The sequence below is a fragment of the Oncorhynchus gorbuscha genome, linkage group LG15 (assembly GCF_021184085.1).
Source record: "Oncorhynchus gorbuscha isolate QuinsamMale2020 ecotype Even-year linkage group LG15, OgorEven_v1.0, whole genome shotgun sequence".
NCBI lineage: Eukaryota > Metazoa > Chordata > Actinopteri > Salmoniformes > Salmonidae > Oncorhynchus > Oncorhynchus gorbuscha.
The window spans coordinates 39,499,139-39,523,477 of NC_060187.1; the positions used below are offsets into that span (position 1 = coordinate 39,499,139).

The 24,339-nt window shown below is 44.3% G+C and overlaps 1 protein-coding gene across 1 annotated transcript; it reads right to left on the bottom strand.

Annotated features, from left to right (window-relative positions):
* Nucleotides 1–367: 367 nt before the first annotated feature.
* On the bottom strand, nucleotides 368–24,159 carry cilp2 (cartilage intermediate layer protein 2). Its single transcript, XM_046299732.1, has 10 exons — nucleotides 23,922–24,159; nucleotides 14,183–14,281; nucleotides 12,827–13,096; nucleotides 12,399–12,581; nucleotides 11,387–11,545; nucleotides 10,941–11,258; nucleotides 6,429–6,537; nucleotides 6,132–6,289; nucleotides 1,971–4,387; nucleotides 368–1,885 (listed from the first exon to the last, which is right to left on the bottom strand). The coding sequence occupies exons 1-9, from the start codon at nucleotides 23,983–23,985 to the stop codon at nucleotides 1,983–1,985; spliced, it is 3,765 nt and encodes a 1,254-aa protein (XP_046155688.1). The 5' UTR covers nucleotides 23,986–24,159; the 3' UTR covers nucleotides 368–1,885; nucleotides 1,971–1,982.
* Nucleotides 24,160–24,339: the final 180 nt, after the last annotated feature.

Sequence of the window (24,339 nt, forward strand, 5' to 3'; positions counted from 1 at the left end):
CTTTAGGTGCTTTTTGGCAAACTCCAAGCGGGCTGTCATGTGCCTTTTACTGAGGAGTGGCTTCTATCTGGCCACCCTACCATAAAAGCCTGATTGGTGGAGTGCTGCAGAGATGGTTGTCCTTCTGGAAGTTTCTCCCATCTTCACAGAGGAACCATTTAAGATTGATGGAGGCCATGTTCTTGGGGACCTTCAATGCTGCATAACATTTTTGGTGCCCTTTCCCAGATCTGTGCCTCGACACAGTCCTGTCTCAGTGCTCTACGGACAATTCCTTCAACCTCATGGTTTGGTTTTTGCTCTGACCTGCACTGTCAACTGTGGGATTTTAAATAGACAGGTGTGTGCCTTTCCAAATCATGTCCAATCAATACAATTTACCACAGGTGGACTCCAAGTTGTAGAAACATCTGAAGGATGATCAATGGAAACAGGATGCACCTGAGCTCAATTTCGAGTCTCAACGCAAAGGGTCTGAATACTTATGTAAATCAGGTATGTTTTGTAAAAATTTTAATACATCTGCAAATCTATGGCGATTCCTAAAAAAGTTTTTGCTTTGTCATAATTGGGCATTGTGTGTAGATTGATGAGGAAAATTTTAATTTAATCAATTTTACAATAAGGCTGTAACGTGACAAAATATGGAAAAAGTCAAGAGGTCTGAAAACTTTCCGAATGCACTGTATACTGAAGGATTTACCCTATTTACCAGCAGTACCAAGTACAGTATATTGGCTTGTCACATGATGATTTGCAAGGGCTCTCAAGTCAAAATGGAATATAGCTATTGCACTTCATGAGACAAAGACAGACACCCCCCCCCCCCACACCAAACAACAATATAGTCTCAGAATTAGTCTAGCTAATTCTCTGCTATGTATAAATAGGGTTTTCATGTCTGTTGTTTATTTGTTTTGTTTTTTACATTCCTGACAGTAATGTACAAGGGATGTTGAAGAACAGACAGAGGTGTGTTGGATGAGTACTTGGGGACTTTGTGGGAAGTGAGGGCTGAAGGTAATTGTGTCATTCCTCACAATCTCTTCTCCCAGGTCCCATACCGCAGGCTCTGTTTAGTCTACTGGTGAAATCTGTTAAGGGATGCTTGTCTTGGCTAGGGTCTTGATGCATGTTGTAGTTAAGTTACAGTAAAGTTTGTCTGGATTGCAGTTGGCAATGTGACATGCTAAACTTTTTTTTTTTTTACCTAGAAACAAGGGTACTATAAAGCGCGTCCGTGGAACAGAGAACGATAATTCCTTGCACCCCAATGCATCTTAAATAGGCCTCTTCTTGGCAGAGAATACTTCCCGGTTTCTAGAAAAGGGGCCCACTGTCTGTTACAAACAGACTGGATCACTAGGACCTAATGTTCCTCTGATTTTGAGGGACTCGTGAGTACAATGGAAAGCTTTGGCCAATTAGGAAGTGTTTAGCATTTAGACTGGCTTTTACAGTTGGCTATAACTCATGCGATCATAGACATCAGAAAAGACTGCCACAATGGTTCATGTGGAACGCTACAAATCCAAATATAAACTTGATTTCTCAGAAATTGATTTGGTCGTTTCCTTCATAAAAGCCTATTAACGGCAATTAAATTAATGTCCTTTGCTGGACTGATGAAAGCTAAAGAAATGTAGTTCTTCTCAAATAATAAAATGAATGTTGATATTTATTGCCAAACCCTTCAAGTAAGTTTCAGAGAAAATACATGTCTTAATTTCTCTCCTCCGTGTGGTTTTGCCGGAATGGTTACTGTTTCATTAGAGTACCGTGCTGTTCAGAGAAAGTTCACATCCAACATCACCAAGCTGACCCAACTTGACATTTCATTATTTGGTTGTGAGGAATCCATCTTCTTTATTTCCAACCCAAAGACCTAAGAGTAGATTGAAAGGTGTTAGGAAAACTTTACACGCACTAACAATTTTCATTCTGTGGCTCAACGAAAACTTGTAACTCACTTAACGGCAGATCTACTGCCTGTCCTGTGCACGCATCGTAGATCTTCTCCTGGTAGAGGAGCTGGATCTGCGGCTGCTGGAACCAGAGGGGTAGGTCACCACCCGGGAGGACCTTCCCCGGACTTGCAGCCCCTGCGCCTCCCGCATGTCCCGGGCCATCTGAGAAAGAGTCTGGCTGGGGTTCGTCTGGAGGCGTTGGAAGAGACTCTCCCTGGTCACAGTCCTTTCTGGGCAGCTGAAGGTCAGAGCAACTCCAGTGTCTGACTTCATCTCCCTGGAGAACCCGTCAGAGGTACCGTCAAAGCAGCGTCCGATGGCGATCTCTTTTGCCACCCTAGGGTTCTGGTCTGTGACCGTGTAAATGCCATAGTTGTGCCCCAAGGGGTCGACAGGGCCCAGCATGTTGAAGGCATGGGACTCATTGTTCGGTGAGGTAGGGGGGTGCTTGGTCAGGTACTCCTTTAGCAGGCTGTTGACGCCCACTCTCCGACAGTTTCCCTGTGGGAGGACTGATATGAGGGACCTGTCGACTGCGGCTTGGTCGAAGAGCATGCCACTGCACTTGAACTCGAGGCAAGCTGCGGAGGTGTTGGCCACATGCATGTCACGAGTGCTGCGGATGTCTCTTATACCGTACAGCTGACCTGCGGTCTCAGGGTGGGTGCCTCCATGGTTCTGTGACCTTATCATGACCTCCTTTTGCCCCTGGATCTTGACCTTGATGTAGCAAGCCCTGAACTCCTGAGGGTTGGGCCACCAGGAGTGGTAGTCACCCGTCCACGATGTTAAGTCGTTCTCTTGGAAGGGCACAACATTGTATTCGTATTTGTCCTTTTCCACTCTGAAGAATCGGAAGTGGTTGGCATCGACTCCAGCATTTTCACAGTCTATTAAACTCTGATAGGGGTATATTGGTCCATTGGTCTCTTCCACATTGTTGGGGTTGGGTTTTGCCAAGTTGATTCTGAAGGCTGTTTTCTTGAGAGCTGGATCATCGTGGTCTGATCGCTGGTAGTCTATCTTGTCTAAGTATGGCTGAGACACTCCAATGATGTTTGGGTTCATCTTTGGGGTTGAGGGAGCTGCCTCCAGCTCTTCACCACCCATAACTCCTGTGACATAAGCTGTGTAAGCATCAGGCACCTGGGCATCACAGAAGGCTGGCAGGCAGGCTCCATTGGGTCCGGTTATCACACTGTCAAAGCGACCCCATGCTCTGGGGTTAGAGGAGAAGCCAGGCTTGGGCTCCAGGTTTATCAGGCTGATGACCACACCTTCCAGCTGCTCAGTGTTCAGGAACTTGTCATTCATGTACGCCCGCACTTTGACGTAGCAGCGGCGGTTCTCAGGCACGTCCAGGTTGAAAAGTCGACGCTCCCTGATTTCCATGTTACCTATGAGGAAAGTGCGCTCCTCTCGCTTGCTCCTCCCATTACCACCAGATGTGGTCTGAGTGTAGTGAAAGTCACTCTCCTCCTCCCAGATACCTGTGTCTGGGTTGAGGGACCACAGTTTCATTTTGGGAATGTGAGCTTGCATTTTGACGTGCTGCGTGTCTAGGAGTACTTGAACCACTCCAGCCCCCAGGACTTCCTGGTTCGCCTCATCTCTGAAGTCAACAGAAAACATCCCATATGTCCTCAGTGGAAGCATGTCACCCTCATCGTCCACAAAGTTGAGCTCACCAGGAGCGGCAGCAGCTGTGGTGATGTTCCTGGGGTCAATGAAGGTGACACTGGCTTTCACTGTACCTTTGTACACCTCCCCATTATTCCTGTGGAAAGAATTTGGAGGTATGATGATCTGTCCAATAGGGTCCTCCCCTTTAATTTCTCCTAAGTCAATGGTATTTGTCTCTCCAGCATTGATATCAATAGGTTCCTGCTTTCTCATCACCTTCACGTCATGGTAAACAGACCCGCCTCTCCTGTCGAAGATAAACACCTTAGGAGTGTCAATGAACTTCTGCGTGGGATCCACAAAGTTGACTACTAGCCTCTCTGTGTCTGGGGTTATATTGAGTGTGAAGCCTCCTTTGTACCCTGTGGTGCCTACTCTCTCCTTGCCAATGTACATGTGCCCAAAACGCAGTGGTTCATCGTTGTCTGCTGTGACCACCCTGCCACGTACCAGCACCTTGGGCACTACACACTTCTGGCAGCCACACTCAGTTACCGCTTTGATGGGCAGGCTGTAGCTCCCACAGTCTATTACCCGGCTCTCCATCTTCTGGACCCCACAGCAGTAGCCACCTCCATCCCTGCAGCGCAGGTCGAAGTCCAGGGAGCCTGCACACTTGTTGTGGGGGCAGCGGCCGGCGTTGTATAACATAGAGTCCGTCCCAGGCTGAACACAGTCCATGGGCAGTCTGATGAGGTGGTTCTCAGGAGTGGGGTTGCATGCCGGTGTGCCTTTAGCTGTGGAATACACAACACATAGAGTTAGTAATGAGAATACACTTGTGTTTTATGGCTGTAAACATACAAGCATATGCGCATACAGGAGTACATTTACTCATTCACTTATTTCATACAAAAAACAGATGCAAATGGCCCACTCTGTCATACTTCACATTAACATGTAATTACCTAGAATTTCATTTTCATAGGGGGCATTAGTGTAATTAGTATGCAATAACAATACCTGTAACTATGGTAATATGAACAACATTTAGAGGTTTCCTTTATTCTCAGTGGGGAAAAAAAGAGTAGTGTTGTTCTTATAGGTATCTGGTGGTTATGCAATGCTGGTTAATTGCATTGTGGTTATCAAGGTACAATGAAGGTAACTACATGGTAAAGGATACGCAATGTAAAGTGTTCACTTAAACACACGTTCTCTCTCTGTCCACATGCTGAGCGACGACCACGATTAGCCAAGTTGCACAACAAATCATTCATAATGGGGTAATTAGATGTGAACTTCGGGAGAACAATTGTTCACCAACCATCCAGATGGAAATTGGAAAGAAAAGATTTTTGTTTACCCAAATGTTGGCAAAATGATTCATGTGCATGACATCATGGCTGAGTATACGCTCTAGTATTCCTGTTAAACTCCCCATCCTCCAAATAAGAAGATTATTGCAGACAGATGGAACAGTCTGATTAGCCCAATGTGTAATTTCTGTCCTTGGTCCCTTTGCGTTCTTTCAAAAACTAATTAAAATAACTAAAAGAAACGATAGGAAAATGGTACAGATGTAAGATCTTAAATTGAGACAGTTTGCTACAGCAGGAAAATAATCCTGCAGCAATAAGATATTTGAATTATGTGGATTATAATTAAATTGACATTTTTGTAGGGGTTAATACATTTTTTTAGTAATGGAAAATCAAGTCTGACATTTCAAAGTGAAAATTACAAACTTAAGAAGCTTTTCTTAAACCTCAAACGTTTGACATTTCCTGCATTTCAGGAAAGACCCCACATCTGTAGTCCTGTCTTTTTAATATGAATGAATTGAATTGAATATTTTATTAATTAACTGGAGTGTAGCCTAATGTTCCCTAGTGTAGGGAACCACATTGGGCTGGTAGTGTGAAGCAGGTTCATCATTCACCACTAAGAGCCTTGATGCTCCAGGTGTTGTTGGTCTAGTCACAGGGGCAAATCTCTCAGGCTGTAGCCCGGGGCTGATTGCTTTAGCACACTCCTCCGCAAACCCCATTTGTCGATCTATATCGTGGCTAACAAGCAACTGGGGAATATGCACAATGTGTATCTATCCCGCAAGGATGTGGAAACGCATTCTTCTCTGACTTGGCAAAAAAAAAAAAAGGAACAGGATTTATTGCCAATCTTGGATTTCACTTCAATACGGGGAGCTCTGGAGAACTGGGATTTGGGTTTTTACTGTGTCCAGGATTTCTCGGTAAAGAAGATTTGTTTAGACAAGGCTGCTTTCGACCAATGTAAACATAATAAAACCTTACTGCTCCACGTGCTGCCAGATTCTGTGGCCCTTGATATTTAATTATCTTATTTTCCTTGGGTGTATTTTAAAAAAAAGTTGTAACAGATAGTCAAATTTGCTGAAGTTTTTTTCCCCCCTTTCTCATGCAGTTTACTTCATCCAGCATCCTTCCCTTACTGTTCATTTCTACAAGTACAATATAGGTACAGTTAGTATAGGGTTTGATGGATAAGGTCTATACATACCGATAACAGTGAGGAATGCCTGTGAAGACTTGCTGCTGCCTGTTTGGCTGCTGGCTTTACAGTAGTAATGTCCAGTCTGCTCTGGCTTCAGGCCTCTCAACAGCAGATCCTCTTCGTATTTAAACACATTCCTATCTAGTAGGGTCCCATTGTGGTACCTGGAAAGGAGAACATGCCATTAAAAAGGTAAACAGAACATTCTAATAAGCTATTTTAACATTTAAAATAATGGGATCTAGCGATGATTAAAATAAAACTTGAATTTAAAAGAATTTAAAACTAAATGCATTGTCTTACCAGTAGTATTTGTCAGGCATGGGCGACCCTGTTGCCTTGCAGCACAACATCACACGCTGTCCCTCGTAGCGTACTTTGTCCTCCGGGTGCTTTACAACATATGGCTTCTCTGCAAAGCAGTAGGAAACAAATCCTTAAAAACCTGGCTCCGAAACTGTTGTGAATGGTACCACCGAGGCATCATGATTCCATAAAACTTAATCAGGCCTAGAGTTGAAACTCTTGTTGGTCTCCGTACTTATGAAAAATGATTGGTGTGATTATGGTTAAAATACTGCGCTGTAATGGCACCTGTGTTTAGTTTCCACATACAGCGAGGTCCGGAATGATTGGATCCCTTGATAAAGATGAGCAAAAAATACTTTATAAAATAAATACTGAACTATATTGTATGCTCAAAAACAGATTTTTACAAATATTTTGTTTAACAAGTAATACAAAAAAATCCTTAATCTTAATTTTCAATAGTGCAGCACTCTCCCATTGCGAGAATAACAAAACCCAGCCTTTTCATTCAAATTTATTTTATAAAGCCCTTTTTACGTCAGCAGTTGTCACAATGTTTAATGAGATTGGAGAACATATTGAGAGGGATCTTACACCATTCCTTCATACAGATTCCTTCCAGATCATTGATATCCTTCATCTGCACTTATGGACAGCCATCTTCAATTCCCAGAAACCCTAGACCCACTCCAATTTGCATACCGCCCCAACAGACCCATAGGTGATGCAGTCTCTATTGCACTCCACACTGCCCTTTCCCACCTGGACAAAAGGAACACCTATGTGAGAATGCTATTCATTGACTACAGCTCAGCGTTCAACACCATAGTGCCCTCAATGCTCATCAATAAGCTCAGAACACTGGGACTAAACACCTCCCTCTGCAACTAGATCCTGGACTTCCTGACGGGCCGCCACCAGGTGGTAAGTTTAGGTAACACCACATCCGCCACGCTGATCCTCAACACAGGGGACCCTCAGGGGTGCATGCTCAGCCCCCTCCTGTACTCCCTATTCATTCATGACTGCACGGCCAGGCACGACTCCAACACCATCATTACATTTGCCGATGACACAAAGGTGGTAGGCTTGATCACCGACAACAACGAGACAACCTATAGGGAAGAGGTCAGAGACGTGGCCATGTGGTACCAGGATAACAACCTGTTCCTCAACGTGATCAAGACAAAGGAAATGATTGTGGACTACAGGAAAAAGAGGACCGAGCACGCCCCCATTCTCAACGACGGGGCAGTAGTGGAGCAGATTGAGAGCTTCAAGTTCCTTGGTGTCCACATCACCAATAAACTTACATGATCCAAGAACACCATGACCTTCTTGAAGCGGGAATGACAGAACCTATTCCCCCTCAGGAGACTGAAAAGATTTGGTATGGGTTCTTAGATCCTTAAAAGGTTCAACAGCTGCACCATTGAGAGCACTGGTTGCATCACTGCCTGGTATGGCAACTGCTCGGCCTCCAACCGCAAGACACTAGAGAGGGTAGTGCGAACGGCCCAGTACATCACTGGGGACAAGCTTCCTGCCATTCAGGACCTCTATACTAGGCGGTGTCAGAGGAAGGCCCTACAAATTGTCAAAGACTCCAGCCACCCTAGTCATACACGGTTCTCTCTGCTACCACACGGCAAGCGGTACCAGAGCACCAAGTCTAGTTCCAAGAGGCTTCTAAACAGCTTCTACCCCCAAGCCATAAGACTCCTGAACATCTAGTCAAATGTCTACCGAGACTACATCACTGCCACTCTGTTGTCATCTATGCATAGTCACTTTAATTAAACTCTACCTACATGTACATACTACCTCAAATAACCGGTGCCCACGCACATTGACTCTTAAGAGCCCCCTGTATATATTGTTAGTTTTTACTGCTGCACTTTAATTTCTTGTTACTTTTATCTCTTATATGTTTGCTTTTTTAACTGCACTGTCGGTTAGGGGCTCGTAAGTAAGCATTTCACTGGAAGGTGAAATGTTGTATTCGGTGTATGTGACTAATACAATTTGATATCGCATGTTTTCAAAGGGGCTCAAGTCTGGAGAATGAGATGGCCATTGCAAAATGTTGATTTTGTGGTCAAATATCAATATCTTTTTGGCTTTTGATGTGTACTTTTGGTATGGTCTTGCTAAAAGATTCACTTGCGGACAATTTTCAGCCTCCTAGCAGAGGCAACCAGGTTTTTGGCTCAAATGTCCTGGTACTTGGTAAAGTTCATGATGCCCGTTGACCTAAACAAGGGGAGGCTGAAACTTGGCCCCAAGTTAATCTTCCAACAAGGCAATAACCCCCAAAACCTCAAATTCCACAAATAAATTGTTAATTGACCCTCAAAATAAACATTTTGCAATGGCCATCTCAGTTTCCGGACCTGTGGTTTGAATTGAAGAAGGCAGACGAATGATATCAAGGATCTGGAAGGATTCTGTATGGAGGAATAGTCTGAGATCCCTCCCAATGTGTTCTCCAACTCATACATTTTTTGGGGAAAAGTCTCAGTGTCGTTATCCTCGGAAGGGTACTGGAGTATTGAAAACAGGGGACCCTATCATTTAGAGATATTTTTAAATTACCTGTTAAACAAAATCTTTCTCTTAGCAATTGTATTAAAATAAAATAAATTAATTTCTAAAAAATTAAATGAGCATGCAATATAGCTCAAGGCAATTCCACAGTTATGCTGAGACTTTTCCACAGTTATTCTGAGATTTTTCACTTTAAAATGTTTGTCAAATAAAAAAAACAATGATTGCAAAGTTAAACAAACCATTCAACTCTATGCACAAGGACTACCTTTAATAGTTTACTTGAACAACACTGCAGAGTTTGGTAACAGAATGATGGTTTTTGCTGTTGGTACAGACATTCTGTTATCAAACTTTGCATCTGCACAGTTTTTCAAGTAAATATGTTTTTGTAAAAATGTTAAATGGAAATTGTTAGAAGTGGTCTTTTTGCATAGAGTTCTATGGTTTGTTTAACTTTGCAATCATTGTTTTTTGTTTGGCATACTTTTGCTATGTTTATTTTACAGTATTTTTTGCTGATATTTAATCAATTGATCCAATAATTCCAGGCCTCACTGTATATACACTACATCACACCTGCTGGTTGAACATCTCATTCCAAAATTATGGTCATTAATATGGAGTCGGTTCCCCCGTTGCTTCTACAACAGTCTCCACTCTTCTGGGGAGGCTTTCCACTAGATGTTGGAACATTGCTGCAGGAACTTCCATTCAGCCACAAGAGCATTAGTGAGGACGGGCACTGATGTTGGGCAATGAGGCCTGGCTTGCAGTCAGCGTTCCAATTCATCCCAAAGGTGTATGATGGGGTTGAGGTCAGAGCTCTGTGCAGGCCAGTCAAGTTCTTCCACACCAATTTCTACAAACTATTTCTGTATGAACCTCACTTTGTGCATGGGGGCATTGTCATGCTGAAACAGGAAGGGGCTTCTTCAAACTGTTGTCACAAAGTTGAAAGCACAGAATCATCTAAAATGTAATTGTAGTGTAAAGTTAATATTTCCCTTCACTGGAATTAAGGGGCCTAGCCTGAACCACGAAAAAGAACCCCAGACCATTATTCCTCCTCCACCAAACGTTACAGTTGGCACTATACATTAGGGCAGGAAGTGTTCTCCTGGCATCCGGCAAACCCAAATTTGTCCGTCGGACTCCCAGATGCGTGATTCATCACTCCAGAGAATGTTTCCACTGCTCCAGAGTCCAATGGAGGCGAGCTTGACACCACTCCAGCCAACACTTTGCGTTGCACATGGTGATATTAGGCTTGTGAGCGGCTGCTCGGCCATGAAAACCCACTTCATGAAACTCCCGACAAACAATTATTGTGCTGAAGTCGCCTCTAGAGGCAGTTTGGAACTCGGTAGTGAGTGTTGCAACCGAGGACAGACGATTTGTACACACTACAGCACACTGCGGTCTCGTTCTGTAAGTTTGCGTGGCCTACGACTTCGTGACTGAGCCGTTGTTGCTGCTAGACGTTTCCACTTCACAGTAACAGCACTTACAGTTGACCGGGGCAGCTCTAGCAGGGCAGAAATTTGACGAACTGACTTGTTGGAAAGGTGGCAACCTATGACGGTGCTAAATTGAAAGTCACTGAGCTCTTCAGTAAAGCCATTCTACTGCTAATGTTTGTCTATGAAGATTGCATGGCTGTATGCTCAATTGTATACACCGGTCCGCAATGGGTGTGGCTGAAATAGCCAAATCCACTCATTTGAAGGGTTGTCCATATACTCCTGTATATATAGTGTAATAGTTGTAATGGTCTGAACTACTTCAGACTGTTCTCCAGTGGTCCAGATTGTTGATTTATACATCCTTCCCCTAGTTTGACTCTAGTGGTTGGATGGTTATACAGACAGACTGACTGCCTCAACCCAGTAGTAAGTACATAGAGAACATACTTTATCATTGAGCTTTTGTTTGTTAATGTTATTAAGCGTGACTCACCTGCAGACTTTAGGACCACCCGTACCCAGGATGACCCAGTGCTGTTGCTGGAGGTGGAGGTGGTAATGGGGGCAAACTTCTCCTTGTGAATGTAGAGCTGAGTGGGGGAGCTGGAGCAGACCCCTGGGAGTCTGAAGAGGCCCTTGGAGTCAGTGCGGGCGTGGATGATCTTGGGCTGGCTGGCCAGCGCTATCCTGGCCCCCGCTACAGGGACACCGGACATACTGAGGACCTCTCCCTGGAGCACGTGGCCCTCACACACACAGCGACTGCAGTCCTCACTGGGCCGACCTTTGGGACACTCGCGATTACAATTGGCTGCAGATACACAGACATACACATAAACACCCACACACAATACATTCAGTATACTTTTACACATTAGATTAGAATTGTTATTTTGTTTTCACAGACATATTCTCTGTCTCTTTAGATTTACAACTTACGTGGGGGGCATGGATTTTTCCCACATTTCTGGATTTCCACCGCTCGTCCCACACACTGCACTGTCACAGAGGTTCTCACACAGGTCCTCCTCCTGATCCTGCGACCCTTGCCACAGGTCACCGAGCATGCTCCCCATGGACTCCAAGGAGTCCACTTGGCTGGTCAAATAGCAGAAAGTAAACATTAATGATCCAGATGATAAACTGTAACTGAACTGTCACTTTAAAGCAAGGAGGAAGGAAAGAGGCATTGTAAAAGTATTATCACAGGACTTTTGCCAGGCTACTGGTCAACTGATGAAAGTGTTACGTGTCAGGTGGTTTCCTCCTCTCTATGGGACAGAGCAGAGACGGTGCTGCTACTGATTCCCCTTAGGGAGCAAAGTGCACCGTGACAGCCTCCTCCTGATCAAAGCCCTTGGAGCCTTAAACTCATCAAAAGGTGTGTTTACGACAGTGACAGGTAATTGAAAGAAGCCCATGTTTGGGAGAAGTTAGGAGAAATGGGACAGCTGGAGAGAAGAGGCTTTTATGTATGAGAAACTATACTGCTGCCAAAGGCTCTACTGTGGGCGTAGTCTTTGTACTTATTAAACAACCGAACGGTTAATGTACCTACTGCCACATCTCAGATCTGTTGGCTCCAGTTGAATGATACTGATTGTCTTCATGTCAGTGATGACTCTGATCAGCTGAATGTCTCTTGGCAGAGGATGAATTAGGTAAAAGGTCCATGATTCGGCTTGATGTTAAAGACTGGCGCGGTATACTGTACTGTCACGTGTCAAACTCATTCCACGAAGGGCCGAGTGTCTGCGGGTTTTCATTCCTCCCTTGTACATGATTGAAGGTCACTGATTACAGTAGTTAGGAACTCTCCTCACCTGGTTGTCTAGGTCTTAACTGGACACATTGAAAGGAGAAACCAAAAATCAGCAGACACTCTGTCCTCCATGGAATGAGTTTGACACCCCTGCTGTTGGTCTATGTATAGATTGTGTTGGGAGGGTACCTTCGCATGGTGGGGTGGCACACTCCGCCCTCTCTGTGTGATGGCCCTGGCATGGGGGCACCAGCAGCAGGGGCAGGGGCTGGATGCTCATGCACTTCCTCTTGCGCACCTGGATGCCCACGTCATTACAGGCTGTAGCAGAGCAGGTTCCCCAGGTGGCCCAGTCTGTCCAGTAGGCCTGAACTGGACACACAGAAACAAGACAGAGTGACAAGGGTGAGTGAGTTCTCCACGTTGAGATAGAATGGACTCAAGTAAGCTGGCCTGAAGTTTGCAAAAATAACTGTTACTTAACTATGTACAAGCACAGTTCTTTCACAGTTTGGGAAAAGACGAACAGATCATTAGTGTCCATAAGCCATGCATCTGCTACAGTGTTCAGTGGCCCTTGTAACCCTCGTGAAGGGAGTATTGTGGTCTGTGGGTACCTGGTGGGCACTGGAAGCGGACGTGGTAGTTGGAGCAGATGCGTCCGTAGGGCTGCTCCTTGTTGATGCACCAGAAGCCCTTCTCTAGGCTGGAGTGGGTCACCTCCCCAGTCTCTGCTGCTGCTACCCAGTCCGTGGTGCGGGCCTCCATGGCCACAGGCCGGACACACACCCTCTCCCTGTAGTAGAACCGGATGGCCTCTAACCGCTCGTAGTCTCCATTCCCCCCTGGATGGTCGATGTTGAACCAGGACGTCCATTCAGTCACGCCTGCCATACATGCAGAGGGAGACAAAGACAGGGAGATACGGGTCACAACAAGGAGGGAGGTCACAACGTTTAAGAGAAGAGTCTGCTACAGCCATTTTCTGCTGAGTTGAGTCACCCAGGGGGGCCTGCGTTGACCAAACTCTTTCCAAGCCCTGCGGCCTCAACTCAGGCAGTCAGATAAGGAGGGCGGGAGGGATAGAGGCACGCTGTCTAGCTTTCGTCTGCCACATGTTCAGCTCTGAGGATTTCCAAAGATGTGAAGAAACAACCTCACTACATTCCATTAGCAACATACCGTGGATCTTTCTTTCTCTGAATAATAGATTGCTTCATTGGAACGAGACCCCTTGGGAGGGATCAGGAGTGAAGTCAGGTGATCTATTGAGGGACGTTATCAGGATGTGTTCTCTGTGCTGTTGTAGGTAGACAATCTCAACACAGACCTAGTGACTTCTTAGTCTCTTTGTTCAATTAAAAACACTTGCAAATTTATCAAAATCCAGTGCATTTTAATCCCTGTGGTGACATTAGGTACTTAGTTTTAATGTCCTGTACTTACTTTGTAATGAATAGTTAAACTGAACTCGTGAATATAAAATAGACTCTTATTTCCATGCAATTTATTTGCTCCGCTATGATCCTGACAAGTTAACACCATTGTCTTGTTTCACCAGACTGCTCAATCAAAGAAACAAGACGGAATCTAAGCATAATGGAATGTGAATGTCTAGTTGGAACTGAACATTAATTACACAATACAGGCAGGTCATTTCCTTTCTGGAAATCAATTCAAACTCAGTTGAGAAATTGGGGAAAAACCTAATGGATTCTCACCCTTGGCCTTTGCAAAAAATTGGACTTGACCCCAAACTCTGATAGGTTGTATGTTAATGTTACTAGTATGTTATAAAACTGTGCATATTAACAGTCAATGTTCTGCTCTTACCATGGGTGTGTAAAGTCTAGGAGTTTCAGTACATCAAAGGGGGAAACCCTTCTGTCTGGCGCAGAAGACAGTGTTGTGTGAGTTCTTCCCTCCCGGGTCCTATTGGTAAACCAGGTGGCATTATGATTGAGCTCACTCACCTGTGGTCTGCTGTGGCTCGGTCAGTGTATTGTAGGCCAGCTTCCTGCTGCTTTCTGTCTGGCTCCACTTCTTAAACAGAGAGCTGTTCCAGATGGGTCCTGGATGGGGAAAACCACACCATGAATACACCATTACATCATGACCACCAACCTTACCTGCACCACGACCATACTGTAACAGTGACCTCAGGAGCTCTGTTCAATGGATGCACCACGTTTTACAACAGGGAGAACCAGATTTATGGGGGCGGAAGCATGACGGTTTTCTAGTTTGCAGAGCTACATGTGTGAATAGTGGGTGATCGGCGTGTTCTCATCAGGTTATCTGAGTGTCTGTGAATGTGAGAGGAATGTCTACGTCTCACTCCGCGGGCCGTGGTTGAAGGCCACAGGGTAGTCTTGGGGTGGGTTACCCGATCTCGGTACACTGCCCCTGGGGTGTCTGGGTTTCCAGAAAACAAAGACAAGCCGGACTCTATTTTGCCGCCCCTGCAAGTTAGGGAAATGTCAGCAATCAGTCTGGAAAAGCTCCATCCAGATTTACATTTGCATTTCCGTGAGAGTTATTTAACATGCTCTTCAAAGAGGTAGAGTTTCAGAGGTTTTCGAAAGATTGGCAGGGACTCCGCTGTTCTCACTTTAGGGGTAAACTTGTTCCACTACTGGGATGCCAGGACAGAGAAGAGCTTTGACTGGGCGCAGTAGGAGCTGCCCTCACGTAGGGTTGGGATGGTCAAGAGGTGGTGGAACAGAGTGCTCGGATTGGGATCTAGGGTTTGAGCAAATTTGAAGTGTTATTAGTTGTATGTACGAGATACACATGTTATACACGATCCAACATAATGCTTACTTGCAGGTTCCTTCTCGACAACGCAACAACAATAATAAATAATAAAAGATAAGAATATGAACATAAAGTAAATGTCTCAGTAGAGTAGAATAATGATTTTAGCACAAGTATAATAAAGGAAGGCACATTTTATAGTCCAATATTTACACGTTTGTTTCAGGGAAATGGGGACTGGGGGCAAATTGTGCAGTATTTAGAAATCATAATAAGAGTCTGGTAGCAGTGTGTGTGTGTGTGTGTGTGTGTGTGTGTGTGTGTGTGTGTGTGTGTGTGTGTGTGTGTGTGTGTGTGTGTGTGTGTGTGTGTGTGTGTGTGTGTGTGTGTGTGTGTGTGTTAGGCGGTATCCAGATTGTCATACGGGATATTCGGTAATACCGGCACTGAACACAGGGGCGCTCATTTCAAACCCTCCTGAGCCTTTGTTTTTCGAAGATTACCAATGCTAACAAGTACATGTATAATCCAATAGAGAATGCTAACTAAATACGAATGAGCGCACTACGAACATGTTATACAGTCTCTGACTTAAAGTATTTCCGGGACAGACATCCCAGTTCATAAAGTAATACAAGTAACAAAAAAATGCTATTCACAGTTTGCTCCACGCACAAAACAAGTATAAGCCAGCAAGGCTCTTGATCCAGGAGGGGTTCTCTGCTGTTGCCAAGCAAAGCTTGATTTTGAAAGACGCGAACTACTTAGATAGGAAGCTAACTAGCTACAAAATTAGCTAACCAAATACACAACTGCAGAGCATTTAGCACATTTTAGACTGTTAACTTATTACTTATAAGATATCTAGCTGGTAAACACTTAGTTGTGAAATCTATACTGTAACTAGATCACCGGGAACATGCTGCACAACAGTGAGTAACTCACAAGGCTCCATCCAGTCTGTTGTCGTTGTGCTTCTAAACAAACACCATGTGGCTGGGGACAACCAGTAAACTTCATAATGAAAAATTATGTGACAGGTGAAATGAAGAACGCGATCTTCTTTATCTCCTAACAAATTGCATGAATTATCTGCAGATATTTACTTAAATTATATACAATTATTAAAATGTATAACAAATAAAACATGTTAAAGAAATACTGTAGTTTCGGTATTGGAAAAACCATCCTGTGGCTATTTCCATATACCCTGGTATACGTATATATGGTATATTATACAATGCATTCAGACCCCTTGACTTTTTCCACATTTTGTTACATTACATCATTATTCTAAAATTGATACAACATATTTTCTTCTCATCAATCTGCACAAAATACCCCATAATGACAAAGCAAAAACAGGTTTTGAGAAATCTTATTTACATAAGTGTTCAGACCCTTTGCTATGAGACTCAAAATTGAGCTGGTAAATTCAATTGATTGGACATGATTTGGAAAGGCACTCCTCTGTCTATATAAGTTCCTACAGTGGACAGTGCATGTCAGGTAAACAAGAACTCAATGGTCACTGACAAAGCTGTTTTTTAGGAATCGCCATAGATTTGCAAATGTATTCTTTTTTAAATACCTTATTTACATAAGTATTCAGACCCTTTGCGTTGAGACTCAAAATTGAGCTCAGGTGCATCCTGTTTCCATTGATCATCCTTCAGATGTTTCTACAACTTGATTGGAGTCCACCTGTGGTAAATTGTATTGATTGGACATGATTTGGAAAGGCACACACCTGTCTATTTAAAATCCCACAGTTGACGGTGCACGTCAGAGCATAAACCAAACCATGAGGTTGAAGGAATTGTCCGTAGAGCACTGAGACAGGACTGTGTCGAGGCACAGATCTGGGGAAGGGCACCAAAAATGTTATGCAGCATTGAAGGTCCCCAAGAACATGGCCTCCATCAATCTTAAATGGTTCCTCTGTGAAGATGGGAGAACCTTCCAGAAGGACAACCATCTCTGCAGCTCTCCACCAATAAGGCATTTATATTATAGTGGCCACGCAAAAGCCACTCCTCAGTAAAAGGCACATGACAGCCCGCTTGGAGTTTGCCAAAAGGCACTTAAAGGGCTCACAGACCTTGAGAAACAAGATTATCTGGTCTGATGTATCCAAGATTGAACTCCTTGGCCTGAATGCCAAGTGTCACATCTGGAGGAAACCTGGCACCATCTCTACGGTGAAGCATGGTGGTGGCAGCATCATACTGTGGGGATGTTTTTCAGCGGCAGGGACTAGGAGACTAGTCAAGATTGAAAGATGAACAGAACGAAGTACAGAGAGATCCTTGATAAAAACCTTCTCCAGAGCGCTCAGGACCTCCAACTGGGGCGAAGGTTCACCTTCCAATAGGACAACGACCCTAAACACACAGCCAAGACAACGCAGGAGTGGCTTCGGGACAAGTCTCTGAATGTCCTTCAGAGTGGCCCAGCCAGAGCCCAGACTTGAACCTGATCAAACATCTCTGGAGAGACCTGAAAATAGCTGTGCAGCGATGCTCCCCATCCAACCTGACAGAGCTTGAGAGGATCTGCAGAGAGGAATAAGAGATACTCCCCAAATACAGGTGTGCCCAGCTTGTAGCATCATACCGCAAGAAGACTGGAGGCTGAAATCGCTGCCAAAGGTTCTTCAACAAAGTACTGAGTAAAGGGTCTGAATACTTATGTAAATGTGATATTTTTATTTTTTAGAAATGTGCTAAAATTTCTGAACCTGTTTTTGCTTTGTTATTATGGGGTATTGTGTGTAGATTGATGAGGGGGGAAAATAATTTGATCAGTTTTAGAATAAGGCTGTAACGTAACACTTTCCGAATGCACGGACCTGCAGAACCAGGAGCCAAAGAACTGGGTCCAGTTGACCACAGCAGATCCATCTGTCCCTTTTTGTCATCTGTACATCTGCCTTCTCTATATCTGCATCTGATCTTGTCATTATGCTGGTTGAATTTTACAGACAGCAGTCATTCCCTTTGATATTACACACACAAACACACTTCTAGTCACTCCCCACATATGCGGCAGCATTAGGCATCAAAGGGCTAACAGCGGAGTCCTTTCTTTCGGTTCCCAACCAAGTGTCTGAAGCCATTGCGGCCTGAGAAAGCCATTCACACCATGGACTGTCTCACGGCCTGACTGGCTGTCTGTGAGAGTGCTTACCGCTTTAGGAGGGACACTGCAGAGTTTTTGGACACATTCACTAAGTCACCCAATGCAGGGGCAAGCGTCAGTCTAGTCCCTCTGGTTGTTATTGCTGACTGTGGCTCTTTTTTTGTTATGCCAACACGATTCTCTTCCAATTTCATGGCTTTAGAGCATTTTCTCACAGTATGCTGGTCACCCCAGGGAATGGCTTGTCTTCTAATTTGTATTACGTACACTAAGTTCCAGGTCAGTCTTCGCAGTCTGGTTAAACCAGACTGCCTGCTGCGCTCACAGGCCTACATACTGCAGGTGTATCTGTAACATGAAAGCAATGGGCTGCAGTAAATGCAAGGTGGGCTTTTCATATCTAGCTTGATACTGTCGATCATAAACAGGGGTTTTCATATTTGATATCAGTTTTCTGTCCTTGATATGGAATAACTGGATAAATAGAAACAAATACCTCTCCACATAACCTCTGCAGCGCAGATGTGAATGCCTATGCAGCAAACTACCTCTAACAGTTTCTCTTTACTCTCTCTGTAGCTTTCCTAATCATTACTAGATGAACTGTGGAGGAAAACAACTCCAACATTAATGAGTGGATACACGTTGGGTTTGGACTCACGTCCAAGTGACCTTGTCGCATTAAATGAACGTTGATTTGATTGGAGTTTCAAGATGTGTGGGTTGCAGTCACTGCTCTGGCTTGATGGAGCAGTTTGTTACAGGGAGTGTATGTAAGTACCAATGCCATCATTAGTTAATTGTGTGGGGTTGTGCCTATTGTACTTCCTGCTTTTGGAAATTAGAAACGGATATTGTTTGGGTTTTTTGTTGGAAGGGGCAGGGTTTTCGATGGAACAATCTACTGGACAGAGAACTGCACTATTACAGGCTGTGGCTACTCCAACAGGGACACATTGCTTACACTTACCACTTCAAGATGTTTCATAATGCAACCTCAACCGTTAAAAGATTACAAGAGTAGTTTTTATGAGGTGCATTAGGGCATTTTATATAGGAATTCATATTTGATCAAAGGGCCACATTATGTTCTGTATTCAGCTATGGCAGGTGTCTAAGTGCACTGGCCTCGGCTCCAGTGGTTGACTTTGACTAGTTAACGTTCCTTTGAGTGCCTTGTTAACACTTTATATGTGAATTTACAAAGCCAGTGATTTTATCTGCGCTGTTTCATGATAATGATATGTCAGTGGCTTGACTTCATCTAAAATGTGTTAAAACACACTTATGTGTGAGGAAACACAATTAAACTGAACCGGATTTTCTCCTCTGTTTGAGGTCTATACTCCTGGTTAACCTTCCCTAATAGAGGCCTCTCTAACAAGATATTGGAAAAGGTCAAAGTATAGTCCCATGTAATGGAAACAATACATTAACAACGGCGCCAAGTATGTTTCTGTACCTATTAACAGACCCTCTTTCTCCCCCTTAATATAGACACACAGGCTAGCTTAACTTAATAAAGCTGAATACCAGGCAATGTTCTATTAGTCATGGAGGGAGACTCTCAACTGGGTGTTGGAATTTCTTTTCCAGCCCCAGCATTGTCTCTGTAATGCTAGCAACCCACTGCACCCGAACTGCCTTGGCTTGGCCATTCTGGTGCCAATGTCTGGTATGCCTGGCGTTGTTGTACTTACTGGCCTCTGCTCCTTATTCTGGTAGCACTTCTATTTGAGGTGTGTTCAGCATTCTCCCATTCATGTCATAAAGCTGCTTTTAATGTGGTGCTGTGCTTTAGATAAAGGGGACACGAGGACAAAACCATCTATTAATACTGCAGGTTCTTCTAAAGGGCATTCTCCTGTTGCCTTCTCAGCAGCTCGGCCTGGTGTTGTCCTCGACAGAGCAGCATGCACACTTGGCCATTGCCTCGTGCTAATAAACATTTGCAAGAAAATAAAAGTATATGTTTGTGAAGTTTGATACCCAGAGAAAGACTTCAGTCAGATTAGACAGGCAGCCCAGACAGATGTGTGTTGGCAGAGACACAGACTTTTCAGCAGGTCTGGAGGTTGTTTAAAATATTCCAGAGCCTTTACAAGAAGAAAATGTAAAAACACCTTTCTGTGTTATGAAATGGCTTGGATGGAGTGGCGGATGAGCGTTGGGCTGAACGCTGAGCGTCTCTCCACACAGTGTTGATGCAGCTTTGCCATGCCTCAGCCCCACAGTTAAGTGTAATAACAGGCGTGTGCAGTGAAGCATTAGAGCCCTGGAAACATCTGTTACAGAGCCTGGCCTTATTTGGATTTAGGTAATAAGGAGGTATTTGTTCAAAATCAGAAGCATTTTATTTAGAAAAAAAGGGTTTGTGGCAAACTATTGGGCTGAAAAGTTCATTCTGCCGTCCTGTATGGATTAATGGACATAAATAATTGCCCAGAACAGAAAGTAAGGGTTTTTGATGTCTGTTTGTCTGTGAGTGAGTGTTTATGCCATGGCCTTGCAAACATGTGGAAGCTGTTTTGTTTCTTTGGCCCATACTCTGACTGAGATGTACTGTAGTGGAAGAATCAGACGGTCTGTTCTCTTTCGCTCCCTCTCTCACTCCACTCCCTCCCTCACTCCACTCCCTCCCTCCCTCCACTCCCTCCCTCACTCCCTCACTCCCCTCCCTCCCTCCCTCCCTCCCTCCCTCCCTCCCTCCCTCCCTCCCTCCCTCCCTCCGTCTACTCCACTCCACTCCCTACTCCCTCCCTCCCTCCCTTCTCTCCTCACTCCACTCCCTCCACTCCACTCCCTCCCTCCACTCCCCTCCCCATCACTCCACTCCACTCTACTCCCTCCCTCCCTTCTCTCCGTCACTCCACTCCACTCTACTCCCTCTCTCCCTCGCTCACTCCACTCCCTCCCTCCCTCTTGGCTGCAGGGCTGGTTTGGGAGCTACTGATTGATTATTGGTCAGCAGCATCTGTGGTCCATTATCCTGAACACAGTTTTCCCTCAGACATTAACTAATGATGCAAATCAACCACAACATTTGGGGGGATTTAAAAAAGGATAACAGAGGCTTTGTGTTCTTCACGTCAACTTATTCTACCGTACTAAATGTACTAATTCAAGCTATAAAAAAACAACTAATGGCCTCAGTGGTATTTTCCCCAGTAATACAGTATGTCTGCAAGTGCTTGTCTATGCTTCTACAATGACTATACAGGAGCTTGAGAAATAACTGCTTCTTGAGCCTTAACCTATTCCTATGTCTCAGAAGTAATGCTAGTGTACATAGCTCCTTCAACGCAGACATCAGCATGATCAAACGGTAGGAGAGAAACCGGAGTCATTTCATTTGAAGGGCCTTGATGTGACGATTGATGGGAATACAAGGGACTTACTTTGATGTCTTTCTTCTCCCTCCCTTTCTCATTAAAGTCAATGGGCTAGACTCCCTGGTGACTGGTTTAGCTGGCCCACTGCTCTCCAGTCAGTCTGTGGAAGCATCTGGAGAATTAGCTAGTCTCTCTGAATGAGGCCGATTAGCACAGGACAACATTGATTTTGGAGTTCTGAGACAACGTCTTCATGGTCCCAGTTGGCCCACCTCTATCTCGAGACTGGCACGGCCACAGAACATTACAGTTCATTAACAGGCAGCCTTCTTGGCATGTGGCTATATAAAACACTCCACTAAGACCTAGGACTAGGTTTAGCCTGGCTGACTGAGTAATGTCAGTCACAGTGTTCCGTCTGGGCACCTCAGTAGCGCCCAGCATCCAGGAGCAGAGCAGCTGTCTCCCCGAATAGAGAAACAGGTCATAAATCTCTGAATGCTGAGCATGATGAAGAGAATGATGGAGGGAAGGTGAGATAAAAGTAAATGTTTTCTTGGGGAGTGCAGATTGAGTCCCGCGAAGAGTCTGCAGCTACTGATTAATGTATTGAGGTGAGATGGGGACAAAATACCACATCTGCCACAATGTGTTGGCGAGTGAATTCGTCACTGTCCATTCTATCAAACACCTAGTTAGTGTGATACTTTTTCTGTACAAACAAGAATGTACACGCCCTGAATTCTAAAATAATCCCAGGTCTATCCATCCATTATAACAGCTTCAAGGCTAGCTTCAATCCGATCGACAGAGACTGCATTCACGGTAAACGCTGCATGTGTAGGCTCAATCGGCAAGGACCTTTCAATGTCAATTGTCCTCGGTCCGGATTGAATCTAGGCCTTACTGTATACTGTAACTAGTCTACAGCCACAAGGACGTTGTACAATCAACGTCAGAGAAACACGTGTTGCCACTAGACCAGAGCAAGCCCCAAACATCCATCTGCTTCCCATTAACACGACAGCGTGTTAATGAAATGAGCGTTCTGATGACTTAACACCACATGATTAACACCTCCAGAGGTGGGATAACCCTGCAGGGACAGACAGCATCCCTATGGTGCTCCAGTAGGATCAAACCACTAACACCTAAAAGACCACACACAGCACACTGAATGTTGATCTGCTGTTCTTCCGTCGATCGTTCGGCACGCTGTGTTTTTTTGTCGACCACCCCGCCGGTGGATGTCTACATGTAAAATCAGTTTGCAGAATTCCGTCCGTCGCTCTGTTCAGAGGTGCTGAGTACTCTCAGCCGGCAAAACCTATTGTGGTGCATTTCCATATAGGATTTACTCCAGTGTTTAACCCAAAAAGGCTCAGACTTCTGTTTCCATCTACACGGGCCGGCACCCGTGTTTCACTGGGTCATGGCTCCTGTGGACCTGCTCTCAATTGGGGCCAAAGCCAGGCCACTGGTACTTTTCATATTGCATTTACATAACAATAGCTCACTGTTTCAAGTTTCACTTTTTTTTTATTGTCACATACAGTGAAATGCCTTTCTTGCTGGCTTTCACAATGCAGTAGTACTAGAATTGTTTTTATCAAAAAGACAAGTAGAACAAAAACACACAAGAAGTAAAATAAGAACACGAGAATGTAAGTAAGCTATATACAGGGCCAGAGTCAGTGCCAATACCATATTTACTGTGAACTTTAACACCTTCTCACAAAGCTACTGTTTTGATGATGCAGAGGTTGTTGATTCTGCTCCTCACAAGTCCTCACTGTCAACCCTAGTTATGGAAACAAAATGTCCCTAGTTTCACATAAGGGTGTATTCACTAATGTAACACCGGTGTTACAGTGGAAAATCAGCATTGGTATGTCCAAGCTTTTAAAGGACCACTGTTGGCCCAACACTGACATCCACTGGGACAGGCTATTTTCTCACCTTCTAAAGTTCGGGGGACAGACATCTGTGCACGTATTGAATTACCATAAACACCATTCTAACAACATTTTCAAACGTTTAAATTGAAGCGTGAGAGCTGTCGCTATTTTCCTCATTTACTATAGAAACCAAGAGTGGTCTACTAGAGACGGTGGATCATTGACAGTGTGTCAGAATGATGAAGCTGTTCAGGGTGCAGGGTTGAATTGGCTCTTATGGACTTCTCTCATTTGAGTAATGATGTTGCTTACCACAGTGTCAGTTAAATGGCATCTCAAACAAAGGCATTGATACAAACACAGTGTCATATATTATGAAAAATTAGTGGAAAATATTCTGCTGATAGGTGCACAAATTAATGTAAGTTACTTTTTGTGGGATAGATTAACCAACATCTTAAAACACAGTTCACACTTTAAAAAAGTATATATATTTGAAAACTCGGATTTATGTAGGCTAATTTATAGCAATCAATCATTAATTAAAATAAACATGCCATTTTGAGGACATTAACTTGACGTACCTTGAGCCACAGCCACTGCCACCAGGAAAGACAGGAGTAGTGTCATCTCTGTAAAGTCCCACATGGTGTCCCTCTCACAATCACAAACTTGGATGACTTCTTTCTCTCTGTATTATAGTGTCAAGTCAAGAGGAAAATGTGTTTATTTTCAAAATGGGATGGCTACAGAGTCTCTGAGTGTTCTCAGGTGTGGATGATGCTGGTTGGAAGCCTGCTCCTGTCCCTATAACCCAGTCATATGAGAATTGTGAGTTAGACAGAGCACAGGCGTTTTAAAAGAAGAGACACCCAGAGAGCAGTCCAATCCATCCCCCCTTTGCTCACCATTGGCCAGTGCTCTCTCACATCTGTCCCCCATACCACTCCCCAAAAAAAGTCAGAAGGAGAGAGAGGGGGTGGGGGGGGGGGGGAATTACCT

Excerpts from the sequence above, each read along its gene's own strand:
- cilp2 (XM_046299732.1), bottom strand. The coding sequence starts at position 23,985 with ATGTGGGACTTTACAGAGATGACACTACTCCTGTCTTTCCTGGTGGCA. Across the intron at positions 11,259-11,386 it reads GAAAAATCCATGCCCCCCAC|CCAATTGTAATCGCGAGTGT; the intron begins GTAAGTTGTAAA and ends GTGTATCTGCAG. Across the intron at positions 4,388-6,131 it reads GGCATTCCTCACTGTTATCG|CTAAAGGCACACCGGCATGC; the intron begins GTATGTATAGAC and ends TGTATTCCACAG.